Consider the following 16,905-nt stretch of genomic DNA (forward strand, 5'->3'; position numbering starts at 1 on the left):
ACACACACACACACACACACACACACACACACACACACACACACACACACACACACACACACACACACACACACAGGTCTACTCCTTCTCTCTGAAAGCCGTTGCTTTGCTGTTGCTGCCCCCTACTGTTCTATTATAGTAATGGCAATGGAGGCGATGTTATGAGATGTTATGAGACCACAAATAAAGTTTTTTCTTTGGTACATTTTTCAGATGTGGTATATTTTCATAACTCTGACTACAAAATTCTAAACTGAAAACAAATGCCCCCTATCTTATGTTCAGAATCTTTGATTGTGCAAAAAAAACATGAATTCATTCACCATTTTATCCAATAGCAAAAAACACAACATACACATTTCAAAACTGTTCTTTTTGAAGTGCTGAAAAGAAAAATAGTACATGGTAATATCATTTTCCATACAGTATTTGACTGGGGTAGTGGAATATTTCCACCTCATCGATGCCGTACTTGACGTAGGAGATGTGCTGGCTGTAGGCGTCCCTGTTGATGGTCAGGACCTGGTAGCTCTTGTACCAGCACTCATCGCCCTCCCAGGGCAGGAAGAAGGCCTCGAACTGAGGGACCACCTCCCCAAGCCATACTTGTTCTTCTCCATGTAGATGCCCACTCCGGGGCACGTTCCGACTGAGTCTTTGGTCCAACACTCTAACCACTAGGCTACCTGCCACCCCCTGACATTGTCCCCGAACATGAATGTAGCAGGCTTCTGTTCGTCCTCAAACTCAGGAGGGGTCAGTGGGGCCTGGACTGGACCTATACTGTTCAGTGGGGGGGACCCTACCTTCCAGTACTGGGTTCAAGAGGGACACTAGAAGACAGAATAAAACAGTGTCACAATATGCACCTACATTTGTTGCGTTGAAACAACTTGCATTGAATGACCTTTTGAATGTTTTCTGTTTTCCTTTCTAAGAGGTCAAAAGCAGGGATTGACTGAATAAAAGGAGTATATCAAATTAGAGAAGTATACAAATGTAGTTTAATTTACCCTTCCGTCTCAGGGAGCTCTTCCTCACTACAGTATGTCCCGGAGGCTGCGTGCAGGGGGGTCTGCAGCCTGGGCACAGGCAGCAGTGAGACAACCACCAAGACCGGCAGCTTCATCTGAGAAAGACCAGGGAAAGGAGGAATATTAGGAAACATTCAAGGACTATAGTTATAACTATAATGTTACACACATTTACATTAACTCAACATGACATTGCTGTCAAACTCCCATTCCTTATTGTTTCTGCCAGTTTTGATGTAGGCTCCATTGAACAGCAACACACTGTATAATTTCAAATAGTGAAATAGTGCCCTAAATGCACACACCCTCACAGTGTCCCCCCAGGGAGCAGTGAACCTGTTGGTTCTCCAGGCTTATATAGCTCCTTTATGACACTCATAAATTACAACACTCACTCTAACTCTCTCGGGGCTGTCATGGACTGGCATGGTAGAAGAAAGAGGAGGAATGTGGAGGTGTCACTTTCTCTTCTTTTCATTTGTATTATTGTTTGATTATTATAATCGTCTGAAATGTAAGCCAGTCTTTCTCTCTCTCTTGTATGCATTCTTTCTCTCTCCCTCTCTCTCTCTCTCTCTCTCTCTCTCTCTCTCTCTCTCTCTCTCTCTCTCTCTCTCTCTCTCTCTGTCTCTCTCCCTCTGTCTCTGTCTCTCTCTCTCTCTCTCTCGTCCTTGACAGTCAACATCCCACTATGACAATCTACACGATGACAAAATAATCCACATTGGACATAGTTCAGGAGCTTCTTGTTGTTGTGCACTTTTCTTGTTGTTGTGCATCCCATCATCTTACCAGTAGGGAAGAACAGATATATTGAAGATAAGATGAGGATTATTAACCTGATTAAGCTAACAGAGATTAAAAAAAAAGGTTCTAGAACTGCGCAGACTGTCCTGAAACATCAGACAGCCTTATCTCAGTGACCTCCAGTCCTGTGAAATGATACACAGACACAGCACAAACATGGCCTTTCCATCATTTGATTAGGAAGCACTATTTAGTTGTGAGCATAATAGCATGATTTCTTTCAATAAATCTTTATTGTCCCAGAAGAGCAGTTCATGTGTAATTGATATAAATGTGTCGACAAGTGCGGTGATAATGAATTATCAAAGACATATTCTATCAATGTAAAGACCTTTACACTGTCTGTCCTATTTTGTTATCTGCAGAGGAACATTGAGTCTTTTCAATCTACCATGATAATGGAATTGATAATAGCTATCTGTTCAAGGACTTATAGAGATGGCCTTGACCCTTGTGATCATCAGTTAGGTTTTACCAATCAGAGCAATTCCACGTTTTTGGCCTTCATCCGGACAGGGTCAACAATATTATCTCTGTGTTGCTGCGAGGTAATAGTTATTGTGATAATGGCGATAGTCTCTGAAATAATCGATAACGGAGGACTCTAAAGGATATTACCACTGGGTTCTTTGTCTTTGCTTACCAAGAACAACCTCACTTGCATCACAATACCAAAGACATTCTTATGCAATGTGATTTTGTTCTTAGATATTGTACATGATTCCCGGTAGATCCTGTCCAGTGATATAAAAGCTCATATTGACTGCTGTAATGGGGTAGAAAGGTATCCTCTCAAGCATTACTTACACAACCACTGCAAGAGCACCAAAACTACATAGTCAAATGATTATTATCATCATCATCGGCGATCACTCGAGTCGAGTATGACTGTCCTCAATGAGGTCTTCTATTTGTGGGTCTTCAGGTGGCTGTAGAGGCCAATCCGGCAGCCACATATGTTGGTGCAGTGTGGGTAGGGGTGAGTGGTGGTTGGGCCTTTTTGGTGTTGTCTCTCCTTGCGTAGCTGCCCCTTGTCCTTTGTGGCACGTTGGAGATCTGTTTTGTGTTGACCAGCTCCCTCTTGAATGTTTTTTCTCTAGTTGTATCTGTTTAGTGCAGTGTCCTTCACTTTACTTTTTGAATCACTAAACAATAAGCACTGTACACCAAAAGTAATGGGGCAGAAGCAGCAGCAGAGGACTCTTATATAGTAAGAGTACTAGACCAATGGGAATGGGGCCACTCACTGTAGCACTGGCTATTTTATTGGGGGCAATTATCCTGCAGGGAGGTTTAAAACATAGCAAGGGGCTGCAGATCACACCACTGGAGTAGGAACCTGTCAAGGTAAAACAGCTTCTTTACATCAACCTATGTGTATAAAATGTTCTATTACTGTTAATTCTGTGCTGAATACTAATATCAGGATTTACTGTATTGTGCATCTGCTTCATGGAACATAAAACAATCAATGCCATTTCAAATGTTGGATTTGTTTACTAAGCTGGAGAGGCAGTTTTTTGTGATTTCAGAAGCCAATTCTCTTTAGTAAATAATAGGCAAGACCTACAAATGAGCATCTTAATGTATTCAGTCCATCAGCAATATACTGAAGTATATTCAATGAAGTGTTTGAAATACTGTAGATGGGGGAACGCATGGATATTTATATGGAAATGCCAGCAACAAGGAACACTTAGCATTTTCCAGATTGAAGGTGGTGAATGTTAAAAAAGCACAGGGTAGCTCTCTGCTAATGTCATCTGAGATAGGTAAACTGATGTGACTGTGGTGTGTGTGTGTGTGTGTGTGTGTGTGTGTGTGTGTGTGTGTGTGTGTGTGTGTGTGTGTGTGTGTGTGTGTGTGTGTGTGTGTGTGCACGCTTGTTGCTAGATGAGGCTGACTTTCCTGGTCATCCTGGCAGTGCTGCAGCTCTGCAGCCCAGTCTTCCTCTCTGACCCCCTGCTCTACACCTCTCAGCTGGAGGAGGGGCAGGATGCACCAAGCAGTGAGTCTGATTATATTACACCAGAGGCGGCTGGGGGGAGGAGCTATAAGAGGACAGGCTCAGTTTAATGGCTGGAATGGAATAAGTGGAACGGTATCAAACATTTGGAAACTACACATGTTAGACTCTGTTCCATTAATTCCATTCCAGCCATTACAATGAGCTCGTCCTGCTATAGCTCCTCCCACCACTCTCCCCTGTATTACAGCCTATTACACAAACACGTTGATCAAAAACCTTCAATTGGGTCTCAGAGTGTAAACATTTTGTCTGAATATTCTCTATCAATCTAAAGAATTGTATTTATTTGATTTATTTCACCTTTATTTTATCAGGGAGTCATACTGAGACCAAGGTCTATTTTACAGATGAGCTCTGAATTACATAAATTACAGAAAATTCACACATCAATATAAATACAAAATACATCAATATAAATACAAAATATAAATACAAAAGAGGCACCAAAACATCAAATTTAAGAACATGTTGAAGATTGTTCCACAAATAAGCTGCAAGAAAACTAGTAGCTGATTTATCTAACTCAGTAGAGACCAAAAACTTTTCCAGAGTTAATCATCCCAGGCGTGGTAACTCGTATGTTTAAAGTTTAGTAAAGATGTTCTGTAGAGTGGGACTTTTTGTAAAAGGGCTTTATAAATGAAAACATAGCAATGTATCAACCTACATGACATCAAAGAGGACCAACCAACTTTCTGGTAGAGAATACAGTGATGACTACTAAAATTGCCACTGGTAATAAAGCTCAGTGGGTTATGCTAAACTGCATCTAATGGCTTTAATGAAGTGGCAGTTGCGCTCAAATAGATAATGTTGCCATAGTCTAGGACCGATAGGAATGTCGACTGAATAATCTGCTTTCTACTATTCAGCGAGAGGCAGGACCTTTTTCTCTAGAAGCCCCATTTTTATTCTCAGCTTCTTAACTAACTCATCAATAATGAGTGAATGAATCCAAATACGTTAGATTTCAACTCCACAAAAGATACTCCATTGCAACCTATGACCTTTGCTTTCTGTACCTCATCACAGAGCCCTGGCTCAACCCTCTGCTGGAAGATGTGGTCCCTGATCTGGACATCCACAGTCCATCCACACTGGCAGAGACCTCAGATCTAGAGCCCCAGTTCCCCGATTCCCTGTTTATGTATGGGGAGAACGCCAACCTTAAATGGGTTAAATGGGAAGGGTCCCTCCCTAATGGTGCTGTGGGCATCTACAACGGTTACACCGAACGACATGATTACATCTGCAAAGTCAACTGCGAAGCTGGCTTCTATACCACAAGCAAAGGCAGTTTCTGCCAGTACCCCTACGCTGACAAGGAGCATTCATCCTCCAAGTTCGAAGTGCTGGTCAATGTGGACAACTTTGAGTTTGTGGAGTGGATCGAAGAGGAATACGGTGCTGTCCCCCAACATGCTGTCAAGACCTGCCAAGGTGTTGAGATATATGTCGGCAAGAACAAATACGGTCTGGGAAAGGTTGTGACCCAACATAAAGCCTTCTTCCTGCCTTGGGAGGGCGATGAGTACTGGTACAAGAGATACCAGGTTCTGGCCATCAACAGGGACACCTACAGCCAGCACATCTCTCACGTGGAGTACGCCATCGACCAGATCGAGTTGTTCAACCACCCTCCTGAGGCCATGCAGTTTGCCAGGGTCACCAACCTGGAGTGCAGCAGTGTGGAGAAGAAGGTCTTGCTGGAGAAGACCAGCAGAGTGGAGAAGACCTGGGACATCGGCAGGGAGAGCCGCAACAGCTCCACCACCATGACGGCCAAGGTGCCCATTATCAGCCCAGGCACCGTGGACTTCACCAAGGAGCAGACGGTGAGCTTCTCAGAGGGAACCACCATGGTGGAGTCTATCAGCCACTCCATCTCTGTGGTGCTGCTGGTCCCTCCCAACCACTCCTGTGCCGTGCAGATGGAGGGCAGGAAGATGACCGCCGACATCCCCTTCACGGGTAGGCTGAGCCGCACCTACCATAACGGAGACACCCACTGGACCACCATCACAGGGACTTATGATGGTGTGAAGGTGGGGGAGATCAATGCTGTGGTGGAGAGATGCCAGCCTGTCCCTGATGCCATACCCTGCTACCCCGTTGAGACAGACCCCTGAGACAGAAGAACTCTAGATGTGAGAATTCCAATGTGCATGTGGTCTATCCCTCCAGACACAACCTGAACAAATTATAACCTTTGTGTTACAATACATTGTCATCAATAAACTGATGTAACTTCATATTCAGATAAAAGAGCCAGTCAATTTAGTTTTGTGATCAAGAAAAGCATTTTCCAGACAAAAAATAAGATTTTGGTGCAACATTTTGTTGAACTTTTTTTGATTTACTTCATGTAGGCATCATCATCATCATCATCATCATCATCATCATCATCATTTGTTTCAATGGCCTAGAAGTGAAATATAATTCCAGTACATAAAATTACACAAGGCTGAAATGTAAAAAAAAATCACTATTACACTGTGCATTTTCTATGAGCGTGTAGGCGTGTATACGTGCATGTATAAACCTCCTAGCTAGGTGGCGGTACGCTTAAAAAGACCAGACGTTGGTCACAATGAACCCTCTCACTTTTCTGGCCACCAGTCTCTTTGACTAATGTCGAAGTTGCATGGCAGGTCTAGTTCAGTAAAATATGTACTCTTTTCCAACGTTTCTTATTTTGTTTTCACAATTGTATTGATAAATCCAAAGCTATACACATTTCAAATAGGTTTGTTTATAACTGAAGTGAAATGTCAGGAGTACATTATTTAATCTGAGATGTTGATGGTCACAGACAGTAGGCTATTAACACAACAATGAAGTTATGAAGATTCAAGTGTTTATGACGTTCCCTTTTTTGCACTCATGAGACACGTCACTGTTGCTGGTAAACTTTGGTATTGTGTGTCACAGTTTTTCAAGACGCTGTTGAACTTTGTTACAATGAGACGACTTTTATCGAAACTGATAAACCGAGCGTTGCTGACTGAACCCTTTGCACCAATAATGGACATTGGAGCAGGAGTCCACACAAATGCTCGTCGGAGGCTGGTAAGTGAAATATTCAGGAAAGACATTGCTGCACAAATGTCTTCTGGTCTAGTGCACTGCAACCACTTGTCTTGCTCACAGAGTTTGATATGTAATAATCGTAGGTCTACTACTAGTTACAATGTTGCTGTTGGCATAGCAGCCCATCACTACAATATAATAATGTAACAATACTCGTAACGTTGTAGGCGACAATGTAGTACCACAGCGGACAGTGTGTCAGTAAGGCGCATCAGATGCTGTACACGATGTTGTTCACATTAGCCTACAGTTTGCAAACATCGCATTATTAACTGTTTATAAATATTTGCGAAAATTATTATTACAATTTATCTAAATGGAAATTAAATGTAGTGGTTTACCTAGTCAAAATATGTACTATTATTTCTTAATCTGATGCAGCACTCCACCACTCTCCTTGGTCAAATAGCCCTTACACAGCCTGGAGGTGGGTTTTGGGTCATTGTCCTGTTGAAAAACAAATGATAGTCCCACTAAGCGCAAACCAGATGGGATGGCATATCACTGCAGAATGCTGTGGTAACCATGCTGGATAAGTGTGCCTTGAATTCTAAATAAATCACAGACAGTGTCACCAGTAAAGTACCATCACACCTCCTCCTCCATGCTTCACGGTGGGAACCACACATGCAGACAATACGTTCACCTACTCTGTGTCTCACAGAGTTGAGTCCAGAGTTGAGTTTGAGAAAACTGGGCTATATTTTGTCATGACTAGACTATTTAAATCCCTGAGTGATTTTATTTCTTCTACCAGGTTATATTGGGTTGGCCAAAGAAACAGAACACTGTTTCTATTGTAAAGTAAATAGATCATGTCAATGCTATTATGACATCCTTTTTGGTCCCCAGGCAAAGCCTATAAAAGCGTGGGTCCAGCCACTCATTGGGTATAACAATAATCCTGGCCAGATGCAGACAATCCACCTCTCACCCAGTCCACAGGAGGTGTAGAACCACTCTGGCTGTGGGGCGCTGTAGGTGAGTTGGCAAGAGGAGACGTTAGGTACCTTAACCCAACTCGGTCCTGCCCCCCCACTATCAGCTGTGTAGTGCTAGGGCAAAAACCAAAACGTGCACCCAGGGGGGGCCCCAGGGTTGAGTTTGGGAAACCCTGCCTTAGCCTACTAGCTATCACCACCTCTATATTTAACTAGGCAAGTCAGTTAAGAACAAATTCTTATTTACAATGACGGCCTAGGAACAGTGGGTTAACTGCCTTGTTCAGGGGCAGAACGACAGATTTTTACCTTGTCAGCTCGGGGATTCAATCTAGTAACCTTTCGGTTACTGGCCCAACGCTCTAACCACTAGGCTACCTGTCGCCCCTGTGTGAAAAAGTAATTGCCCCCTTACACTCAATAACTGGTTGTGCCACCTTCAGCTGCAGGTCAGGGCTCTGTGCAGGCCAGTCAAGTTCTTCCACACAGATCTCAACAAACCATTTCTGTATGGGCCTCACTTTGTGCACAGGGGCATTGTCATGCTGAAACAGGAAAGGGCCTTCCCCAAACTGTTGCCACAAAGTTGGAAGCACAGAATTGTCTAGAATGTCATTCATTGTATGCTGTAGCATTAAGATTTCCCTTCACTGGAACTAAGGGGCCTAGCCCGAACCATGAAAAACAGCCCCAGACCATTATTCCTCCTCCACCAAACTTTACAGTTGGCACTATGCATTGGGGCAGTTAGCATTCTCCTGGCATCCGCCAAACCCAGATTGTTCCGTCGAACTGCTAGATGGTGAAGCGTGATTCATTACTCCAGAGAACGTGTTTTCACTGCTCCAGAGTCCAATGGCTGTGAGCTTTACACCACTCCAGCCGACGCTTGGCATTGCACATTGTGATCTTAGGCTTGTGTGCGGCTGCTTGGCCATGGAAACCCATTTCATGAAGCTCCCGACTAACAGTTCTTGTGCTGATGTTGCTTCGAGAGGCAGTTTGGAACTCGGTAGTGAGTGTTGCAACTGAGGACAGACAATTTTTACACACTACACACTTTAGCACTCTGCAATCCTGTTCTGTGAACAGCTGTATCTCCTACACAGTTCCACTTCACAATAACAGCACTTACAGTTGACCGGAGCAGCTCTAGCAGGGAAGAAATTTGTTGAACTGACTAGTTGGAAAGGTGGCATCCTATGACTGTGCCACAATGAGTCACTGAGCTCTTCAGTAAGGCCATTCTACTGCCAATGTTTGTCTATGGTGATTGCGTGGCTGTGTGCTCGATTTTATACACCTGTCCACATACTTTTGTATATATAGTGTATTTGACAGCCTCCACTCTTCTGGGAAGGCTTTCCACTAGATGTTGGAACATTGCTGCAGGGACTTGCTTCCATTCAGCCACAAGAGCATTAGCACTGATGTTGGGCAATTAGGCCTGGCTCGCAGTTGGCGTTCAGATCTTGCTACCGCACAGCAATCGGTACTGGTGTGCCAAGTCTAGGTCCAAGAGGCTTCTAAACAGCTTCTACCCCCTAGCCATAAGACTCCTGAAAAGCTAATCAAATGGCTATTTGCGTTGCCCCCCCCCCCTCCATGCTGCTGCTACTCTATTACTATCTATGCTTAGCCACTTTAATAACTCTACCTACATGTACATAATTACCTCGACACCGGTGCCCCCGCACATTGGCACATTAACTCTGTACCGGTATCCCCTGTATATAGCCCCGCTATTGTTATTTACTGCTGCTCCTTAGTTATTTCTTTTTCTTATCTCTTACTTTTTTAGGTATTTTCTAAAAACTGCATTGTTAGTTAAGGGCTTGTAAGTAAGCGTTTCACTGTAAGGTTCACTTAGACCTGTTGTATTCGGGGCATGTGACAGGATTTTTTATTATTGTTAGTTAATACCCTCATATCAGGTCAAATGTGTGGCTAAATGTACACAAATCAGTCCATTCTTGTGAGAGGAGATCACTGCACTGTCCAGTGGCGTTTAGAGAAATATAATATGCAAAGGTGGAAAATAAGTATTTATTTTCCTTGTGCAGATTGTGGGACTGGGCAACCCTGGAATGAATGGTTCGCGCCACAGTGTGGGCATGGCTGTGCTGGAAGCACTTGCTGCCCGGCTGAGGTTAGCTGAAAGCTGGCATGGCGATAGGCACGTTTCCGGTGAGGTCATCGTATCTGACATCCAGGACACCCAAATTGTGCTTCTCCGACCACGACTACCGATGAACATAAACGGTGTATCCGTGGCCAAAGCAGGTGAGGATTCTTGTGTCTTCTTGATGTCTTTTGACATTTTATGAATTTTCAGTTTTGACTGTCAGAGGAATTATGACAAAAGTGAGCTATTCCTACTGTAAATGAATTGTTCATGATATTGTTTTGTTTTCATGACCTTGGATCAAGCGGTCAAATACAGCATCAAGCCTGAGCACATCCTCCTGGTTCATGATGACTTGGACAAGCCCCTTGGGAAGCTTGCTATGAAACAAGGAGGGAGCGCCAGGTGAGTTGATTCCCTGCCAGTTATCGGCATTACTAATGATGCTATCTGACAACGTGATCCTCCCAACTTTGTCATCCTTCTATATGTTGTTGATTGACAGGGGTCACAATGGTGTGCGGTCCTGTGTTGAGTGTCTGCAAACAGATGTAAGTAGCTTTCCAAACAGACAAATACTCTCCCTTCCCACATTAGGAGGAATTGAGTGATGAGAGATGACGTTTCCCTTTGACAAATTTGGGGAAAGTGTTATACAGTCCAGAGCAATGTCATGTTTGTCAAAGGTAACTGGTGGGGGGGGGGGAGGGGGGTGAGAGCAGGGTAAAAATACACATTTATTTCTCAAGATAGAGTAGTACTTTTCTATCTTGTGCCCTCCAGGTGATGCCCAGACTCCGTGTTGGGATTGGCAGACCATCGGGTGAAACATTAGTGAACCGGCATGTTCTGGGGCGCTTCTCTCAGGAGGAGCAGAAGATTCTCAGCGGGGTTCTAGAGCAGAGTGTGGACATTCTCCTCTCCCAGCTCACTGACGAGGATGTGCAGTCCCCACTGTTGCCACCAGGAGGCAGACTGGCATTACAGACTGGGAAACGGAGGGTTTGCTCAATTTCTCCAGCAAAGGACACAACCTGCCAGACATGAGACTGACCAGAGACTTTGACAGAGCCAGTGAAGCTATGACGGCACTCTGGGATAGTAGCTTTGCTGCTGCTGCTAAAACAAAGCTGCCTCTTACAGAAGCATGAAAATGTGAACATGTTTTTATTTATTGGGACTTTATTTATTATCTGGTTGGGGATGTATGTGAAATGAATACAAAGTAAGCACACTGCATTTCAAAGACCAAAAGTGTAGATATGCATAAGATAATCATTGCATATCTCCTAGAATAGTATGCATTCTTTGTTTTTTAGGCCTAATCTACAATTATGTAAAAGGTCCAAGAAGTGACCAAGACATGATATTAGAATGATTAAACAATAAAACCATCATACCAATAGCATTGAGAAAAAATGTAACTAGTGGTGAATGAACTGAGGTATTACCAGTGGGTTTCCTGATAACAGAACCTGCTCCACTCGTGTTGTAGCCACTCTTGAAAGCTTCCAAGTGCCTCACATCTTTTAAGCTCATTCTCTTTGCTGTATTTACTGGTTCAACATATTGATTCCATCCTTTAATTCTCAGCCTATAACCATGCTTCATCAACAAGTGTTTTTAATGAGAAGTAGCAATTGGTCAAGAAGTGTAGCATTCTCACCACAGTGAATATCGGAGCTCACAAAAACTGAGAAAAGAGCATATAAAAAGTAGGTAAAGAGACAGTGAGAGAAAGGAAAACCCATAAGTATATGGGCCTAATATATAACGATGCAGGGCGAAAGAAAGGGAGGGAAAGAAAATAATGGGGGACAAACATTGTAGGATAGTGCTGTTTGAAGCCTTCTGTTTGGACCCAGCTCAGAGTCACAACAAAGCATCAGGGCCACACTTGTAGATGTGGGGAATAGGACTCGAAGGGAATCTCTCCACTCATGACAGACCCCCACCTCTCTACCCCGTTTGCTTTCTCTTGTGTGACCCCCCCTTCAGCCAGCCCCTCTCCCACCAGGGCACTTTCCCAGCCCCTCTGAGTGGTCAGCCTGGGAGAGTGCAGTGGTATCCTCAATAACTTTTCTCTGAAAGGTCAGAGGTCACTCATAAACCTGGACAGTAGGCAAATTTATTCAGGAATGGTTTCCCCTCCTCAGCAGCTATAGGCTAAGCTTCACTAGCCCAAAGCGCAGTGGGAGGTCTTCCCCTAAGCACACAGATGTGCTAAGACCAGGGATACACAAAAAGGCAGAGAGGGGGGATGGACACACACACACACAAACTGCATTCTCGACACCAATTGTGGACCCTCAGAGATTTCTTTAGGTTGAGGTGAGTTTAAAGTGGATTCGTTATTCACCATGATCCCCAATAGACAGTGATGGGGAGTAGTGAACAACATGTAGTTCATCTAGTAATTGAATTACATGTTGCAGTAGCTTAGTGGTAGTTTAACTCTAGGCAGTGTTTTCTGTAGTTAACAACTTTTTTGTTTGACATGTACTGGTGTAGCTATAACTACTGGAACTACACACTCATGTTCTTTGAAAAAATAAAATATTTGGACTTTTTCTAGCTTCAACGCGAAAGTGATCTGTTCCTGCAATTTGTAGTCTATGACATTTCATATTTACATATGATAGTTCTTCACAAAGTATTTTTTCTTAAGGGTAGCTTTAGTGTAGCTTAACTTCTTCCAGTGTGAAGTAATTGGTAGCTTGGCAAACTATATTTTCAGAGTAGCTTCCCAACACTGACCTGGGAACAATAAGAACTCAATATGGACATGATCAGTACAGGAATCTGGATTAAATTGACTGCTTGTAAAAGTAAAGATGAACTTTCTCAACAATGTCCTTTGTAATTATCAAGAAGGATACTGTCTGTCTTCCCACTCCTTGGGATAGGACTGTGAAGCTAAGCCTAATGGTTTAGTGCAGGGCCTTATATTGAGGATCCTGTTTTGGGATGCCATATGTCACAGCCAGCCAACCTCACCTAGCTTATTGTGGCCCCTATACCCTCGTCACCTAGCAACTGTGCAGCATTGGCATGCTGTTTTAAGTCCAGAGAGAGGCGAATATGACAAGAGGAGTGAAAACAAGACGATTCCCTCGTTTTACTGACTCCCAGAGACGCTTGGAGACTAAATGTGTTAACACATTCAACTAATGTCTGAAGGTTTCTCCCTATATCAACAAATGAACACAGTCGGTCACAGAAAATACACTGTCGATGTGATAACTTGATGAGTTAGGCTACACTGAGATGAACTGAACAGATCATGGGCCAGGTTTGTACATTATTACAGCATCTGTTGTAGGCCTACAAAACAGGATGAAAAGTAAGGGAGCGTAAAGAGAATATATTTCCAATAAAAGTGCCGAACGTTGGGGCCTATCCTAAACTTTGAAGGTTTACGAAAACGCTTCCTACAGCCTAAATATTACATTCAGACCTTGAAAAATGGGCTAGGCCTATTCAAATCTGCACTGCACTGGGGAAAGAGTGCCCTTATGTGTGTTCCATGTAGTGGGGACTGGTGGTGACAAACTTGGAAGCATCAGCTATCATTGGAACTTTTGAAATGCCAATGTTGACTACAGGACATTAACAAAAAAGGTGTGAAAGGAGAGTCAATCTCTTAAACTGGAAATTAAGTAAATGAAATTGACCTGCATATTACCATAGGACTCTGTTAATACAGGATAGGTTTTTTGCTGTCACAAAACCCAAGGAGACCAATTTATAAGCTCACAGAAACGTAGATGTCCATGATGTGCTAAACTACAGCAGAAAACTTGCATGCTTATCTGAGAAATATAATTATATTTCTTCCCAATGCAGATCATTTTAGTCTATGACTTCCATAAGTGGGTTCATGATGTATTTTCTTTCTCTCCAATGAACTGAATGGGTTGAGTGAATCACAGTGAAGTCCTCACTCGCTTTAACGCGTCCTTTCCCTCTCTTTAGCCATAATCTCCAGTGATCTGCGGCCTCCTGCACTAAATTATTCTGACATGGCGGTGAAAAGGAAGCAGCGGGCAGGCCTTTTAAGAAGCAAATGAGCTTCGAAAGTGAGAAGATGTTCCCAGCAAAGGAAATGTTAACTGATTAAACCAACTGAGGTGCCTTTAAAGGGGAAAGGAGAGCCCAACCCCGAAGGCGGTCACTGTTTAATAATTTATCAGAGAGGGGTAGCCTATAAACCCAAACTATAGGCCTAAAGCATCAGAGTGTGAAGCGCAAGTAGTATGCCTTTTTGGCTTGGTTTACCTACCTCGACAGCATGCGATGGATATTCGAAGGGAAGTGATAAAGCAATCGAACGTATCAAATCATTCTACCCATTCGATCGAATTGCCAGTTGAAAAATATGTTTTATTCGGGAAACTAGAAGAATAGTAGTAGTGAGAATAGTTGCAGATCTTCTGAGCGCCTGGACAGTTACTGGTAAATTTGTATCATCAGAATGAGGTCACAATTTTAGAACCATAAGCATCTCATCACCCTTGCGATTTGTGGTCTACCTGTCAATCACCTTTGCCATGGAGACAATTCTAGTCTATGTCTTGAAGATTTTCCCAAGAACTGCTGCAATAGCCTTATTTGAGAAATTAGGCATAGGCCTAAACTACACAAGTTTATATTCCCCCGTAGCCTAATTATAGTATTTCTCGTATGGTCTGATAAAGGCTCTACTAATTATTATGTAATTATTATTAACAACCAAAACAATTGCCAAAATGCCATTCATTAATCATTTTAAATAAACTAATGAACAAACAAGTTGACTTGTTAGTACCTGGTCAGGCCTCCTAGGCTAAATTGTATGAATACCTCTGGTTAGTTTTTCTGAAACAAGTGAGGGAGAGGACACGTCATTTCGTCTATTAACAATATACGTTTTGCAAGGATAACAGTGTTTTGATTGTAATTGCCCTGGATAGGCAAAATAGGACTGTTGTATCTTTAAAAGGTTGCTGGTCCTTCATTCGCAGCTGCTGGCTTGTGTGTGCTAGGAGAATCATTACTTATTCAGCACAATGGACATTAATCAACCCGTGGTGTTATTCAAATTCAGTACCAAGCGAAGACCATCCCCACTCCCTCCGCCGTCCATCTCCGTAACACCGTTATTGTTAGTGGAGCTCAAGAAAAGCTTTTGGATAACAGAATAGGGAGCGCGCAGTGCCATTCCCATGCAGTCGTCCTATCAAGTAATGGCCAGTTGAAGGAGCGCCACGAGTTGACTCATATAACCTTTTTTTTCGCTTCCTATGATTTTTCCAGAAGCTGGAGTATACAAGAAATTATGATTGGGACCGCAGAGGAGCAGGTGCACTCGGGGTTTAACCATTTTCCTTTGGACTTTCTCGCATCAGTAATGTTCCGCGTTGTCACCTTATAACGTTTGCAAAATAATAATATAACCACCATATTTGTATGATTGGAAGAATTTGAATTCTAGTTCAATTACCTGTGTTCTGTTCTATAATGATATGGTAACTATATGTGTAAGAAGATGCGTCTTACAGGTACAGATATGGCGAAACGCAGGCGGAATGGAGTTTAAAGAACGCCTCGTTCCAAAGTGTGCGTTTCTTCTGATGCTGATGCTTAAAACAAACACCAAATAATCAACCATCTTTTCATGTAGGCTTATTATGACATTGAATTAAGAAAAGTTATTTCAGTGTTTGTGGATGCTTTTGAATGGGAAATTGAATCATCTTTTGAGGGCCTTCGTCGACTTAACATCTTCGGGTAATTGGTAGCCAGCCATTGGTAGCTATCAAATATCAGAGTATAGAAAATAACATATGTGCATGTTACTAGACCTGCTGGGTTATAATAACATGTTTTAAGTAGAATAATAAAAGTTTTGCTACATAAGTAAACAGGCCTACTAATTGTTCAACTTTATTAGTTGAATTTACAAATATCGAGATTAACTTAATTAATGAGGTTCCTGTAGCCTGCAACTGATTATATTTTACCCCTCAAAAAGATGATCCTTGGTGAGTCAGGTGCATGATTGGAATGACAGTCAGTGATAGTGTCTCCATGTTTTCTATAGGCCTATATATTTTACAGATTCAAAGACAATTTATATTATCAATGCACATGGTTGAATTAAGAACTGTTTTGAACAATGAGAGCTATGAGTTTGGAGAGACATACTTTGAGCCCTTGCGGTTGATTGTCCAAACGCAATTCTTGTGAAATTTTAAACTACCCGAGAATTGTATCTGGACATCTGTTGCTGGAGGTTCCTTTCACATCAGTGTCGTAAATAAAAGTTATATGTCTTGTCACAATAGTCATATTTCTTATTGGGAAATCTGCATTAAAGTACTGATTATTAGATTTATACATTATCCCACCAATTAGGCTATCCAAAACGATTAACGATTATGTTAAACTAAATGTAATTTTATAGGCTGCAAGTAGCCTACAAATGTGTAGCCTACATTAATTAACATTTAATCAATAATGCTTTAATTAGCCTACATAACCTTTGGAGGAGCAAGCTGTTTGCCATATAGTAGCCTAAAAACGTTCAGAATTTGTTTCAGAAGAATTTGTTCAAATGACACAACTAGGCCTACAGTTTATTTTGAGTAGGCCTAGGGCCCAATCCCACGAAGAGAAGATTTCAACGTTTTCTATGTTTTTCTTCTTCCTGCTTTCGATTGCCCTTAAGCAACGATTGGTTTATTGTCGCTCCACTGGTGTGCTTTTTTTGCGGCTCTTAGTGCTGCTTTATGATACATTCCTTAAGAATTACGCAAATTGTAGCATTTACATTTAGTTTAACAACGAACCGTGGCCTTTTAAACATTATGCTTTGAAAACACCTTTACAAGCCAATAA

The 16,905-nt window shown here is 42.4% G+C and overlaps 2 protein-coding genes across 2 annotated transcripts; both read left to right on the forward strand.

Annotated features, from left to right (window-relative positions):
* The first annotated feature begins 3,100 nt into the window (after positions 1 to 3,100).
* On the forward strand, positions 3,101 to 6,122 carry LOC112232814 (natterin-3-like). The gene is made up of 3 exons (XM_024400046.2): positions 3,101 to 3,188; positions 3,735 to 3,849; positions 4,903 to 6,122. The coding sequence occupies exons 2-3, from the start codon at positions 3,735 to 3,737 to the stop codon at positions 5,997 to 5,999; spliced, it is 1,212 nt and encodes a 403-aa protein (XP_024255814.1). The 5' UTR covers positions 3,101 to 3,188; the 3' UTR covers positions 6,000 to 6,122.
* Positions 6,123 to 6,402: 280 nt separating this feature from the next.
* Positions 6,403 to 11,438, forward strand: LOC112232815 (probable peptidyl-tRNA hydrolase). The gene is made up of 5 exons (XM_024400047.2): positions 6,403 to 6,939; positions 9,965 to 10,184; positions 10,332 to 10,431; positions 10,532 to 10,577; positions 10,810 to 11,438. Exons 1-5 carry the CDS (start codon positions 6,754 to 6,756, stop codon positions 11,071 to 11,073), a joined length of 816 nt encoding a protein of 271 aa, XP_024255815.1. The 5' UTR covers positions 6,403 to 6,753; the 3' UTR covers positions 11,074 to 11,438.
* The last annotated feature ends 5,467 nt before the right edge of the window (positions 11,439 to 16,905 follow it).

Source organism: Oncorhynchus tshawytscha, linkage group LG04, assembly GCF_018296145.1.
Source record: "Oncorhynchus tshawytscha isolate Ot180627B linkage group LG04, Otsh_v2.0, whole genome shotgun sequence".
Taxonomy (NCBI): domain Eukaryota; kingdom Metazoa; phylum Chordata; class Actinopteri; order Salmoniformes; family Salmonidae; genus Oncorhynchus; species Oncorhynchus tshawytscha.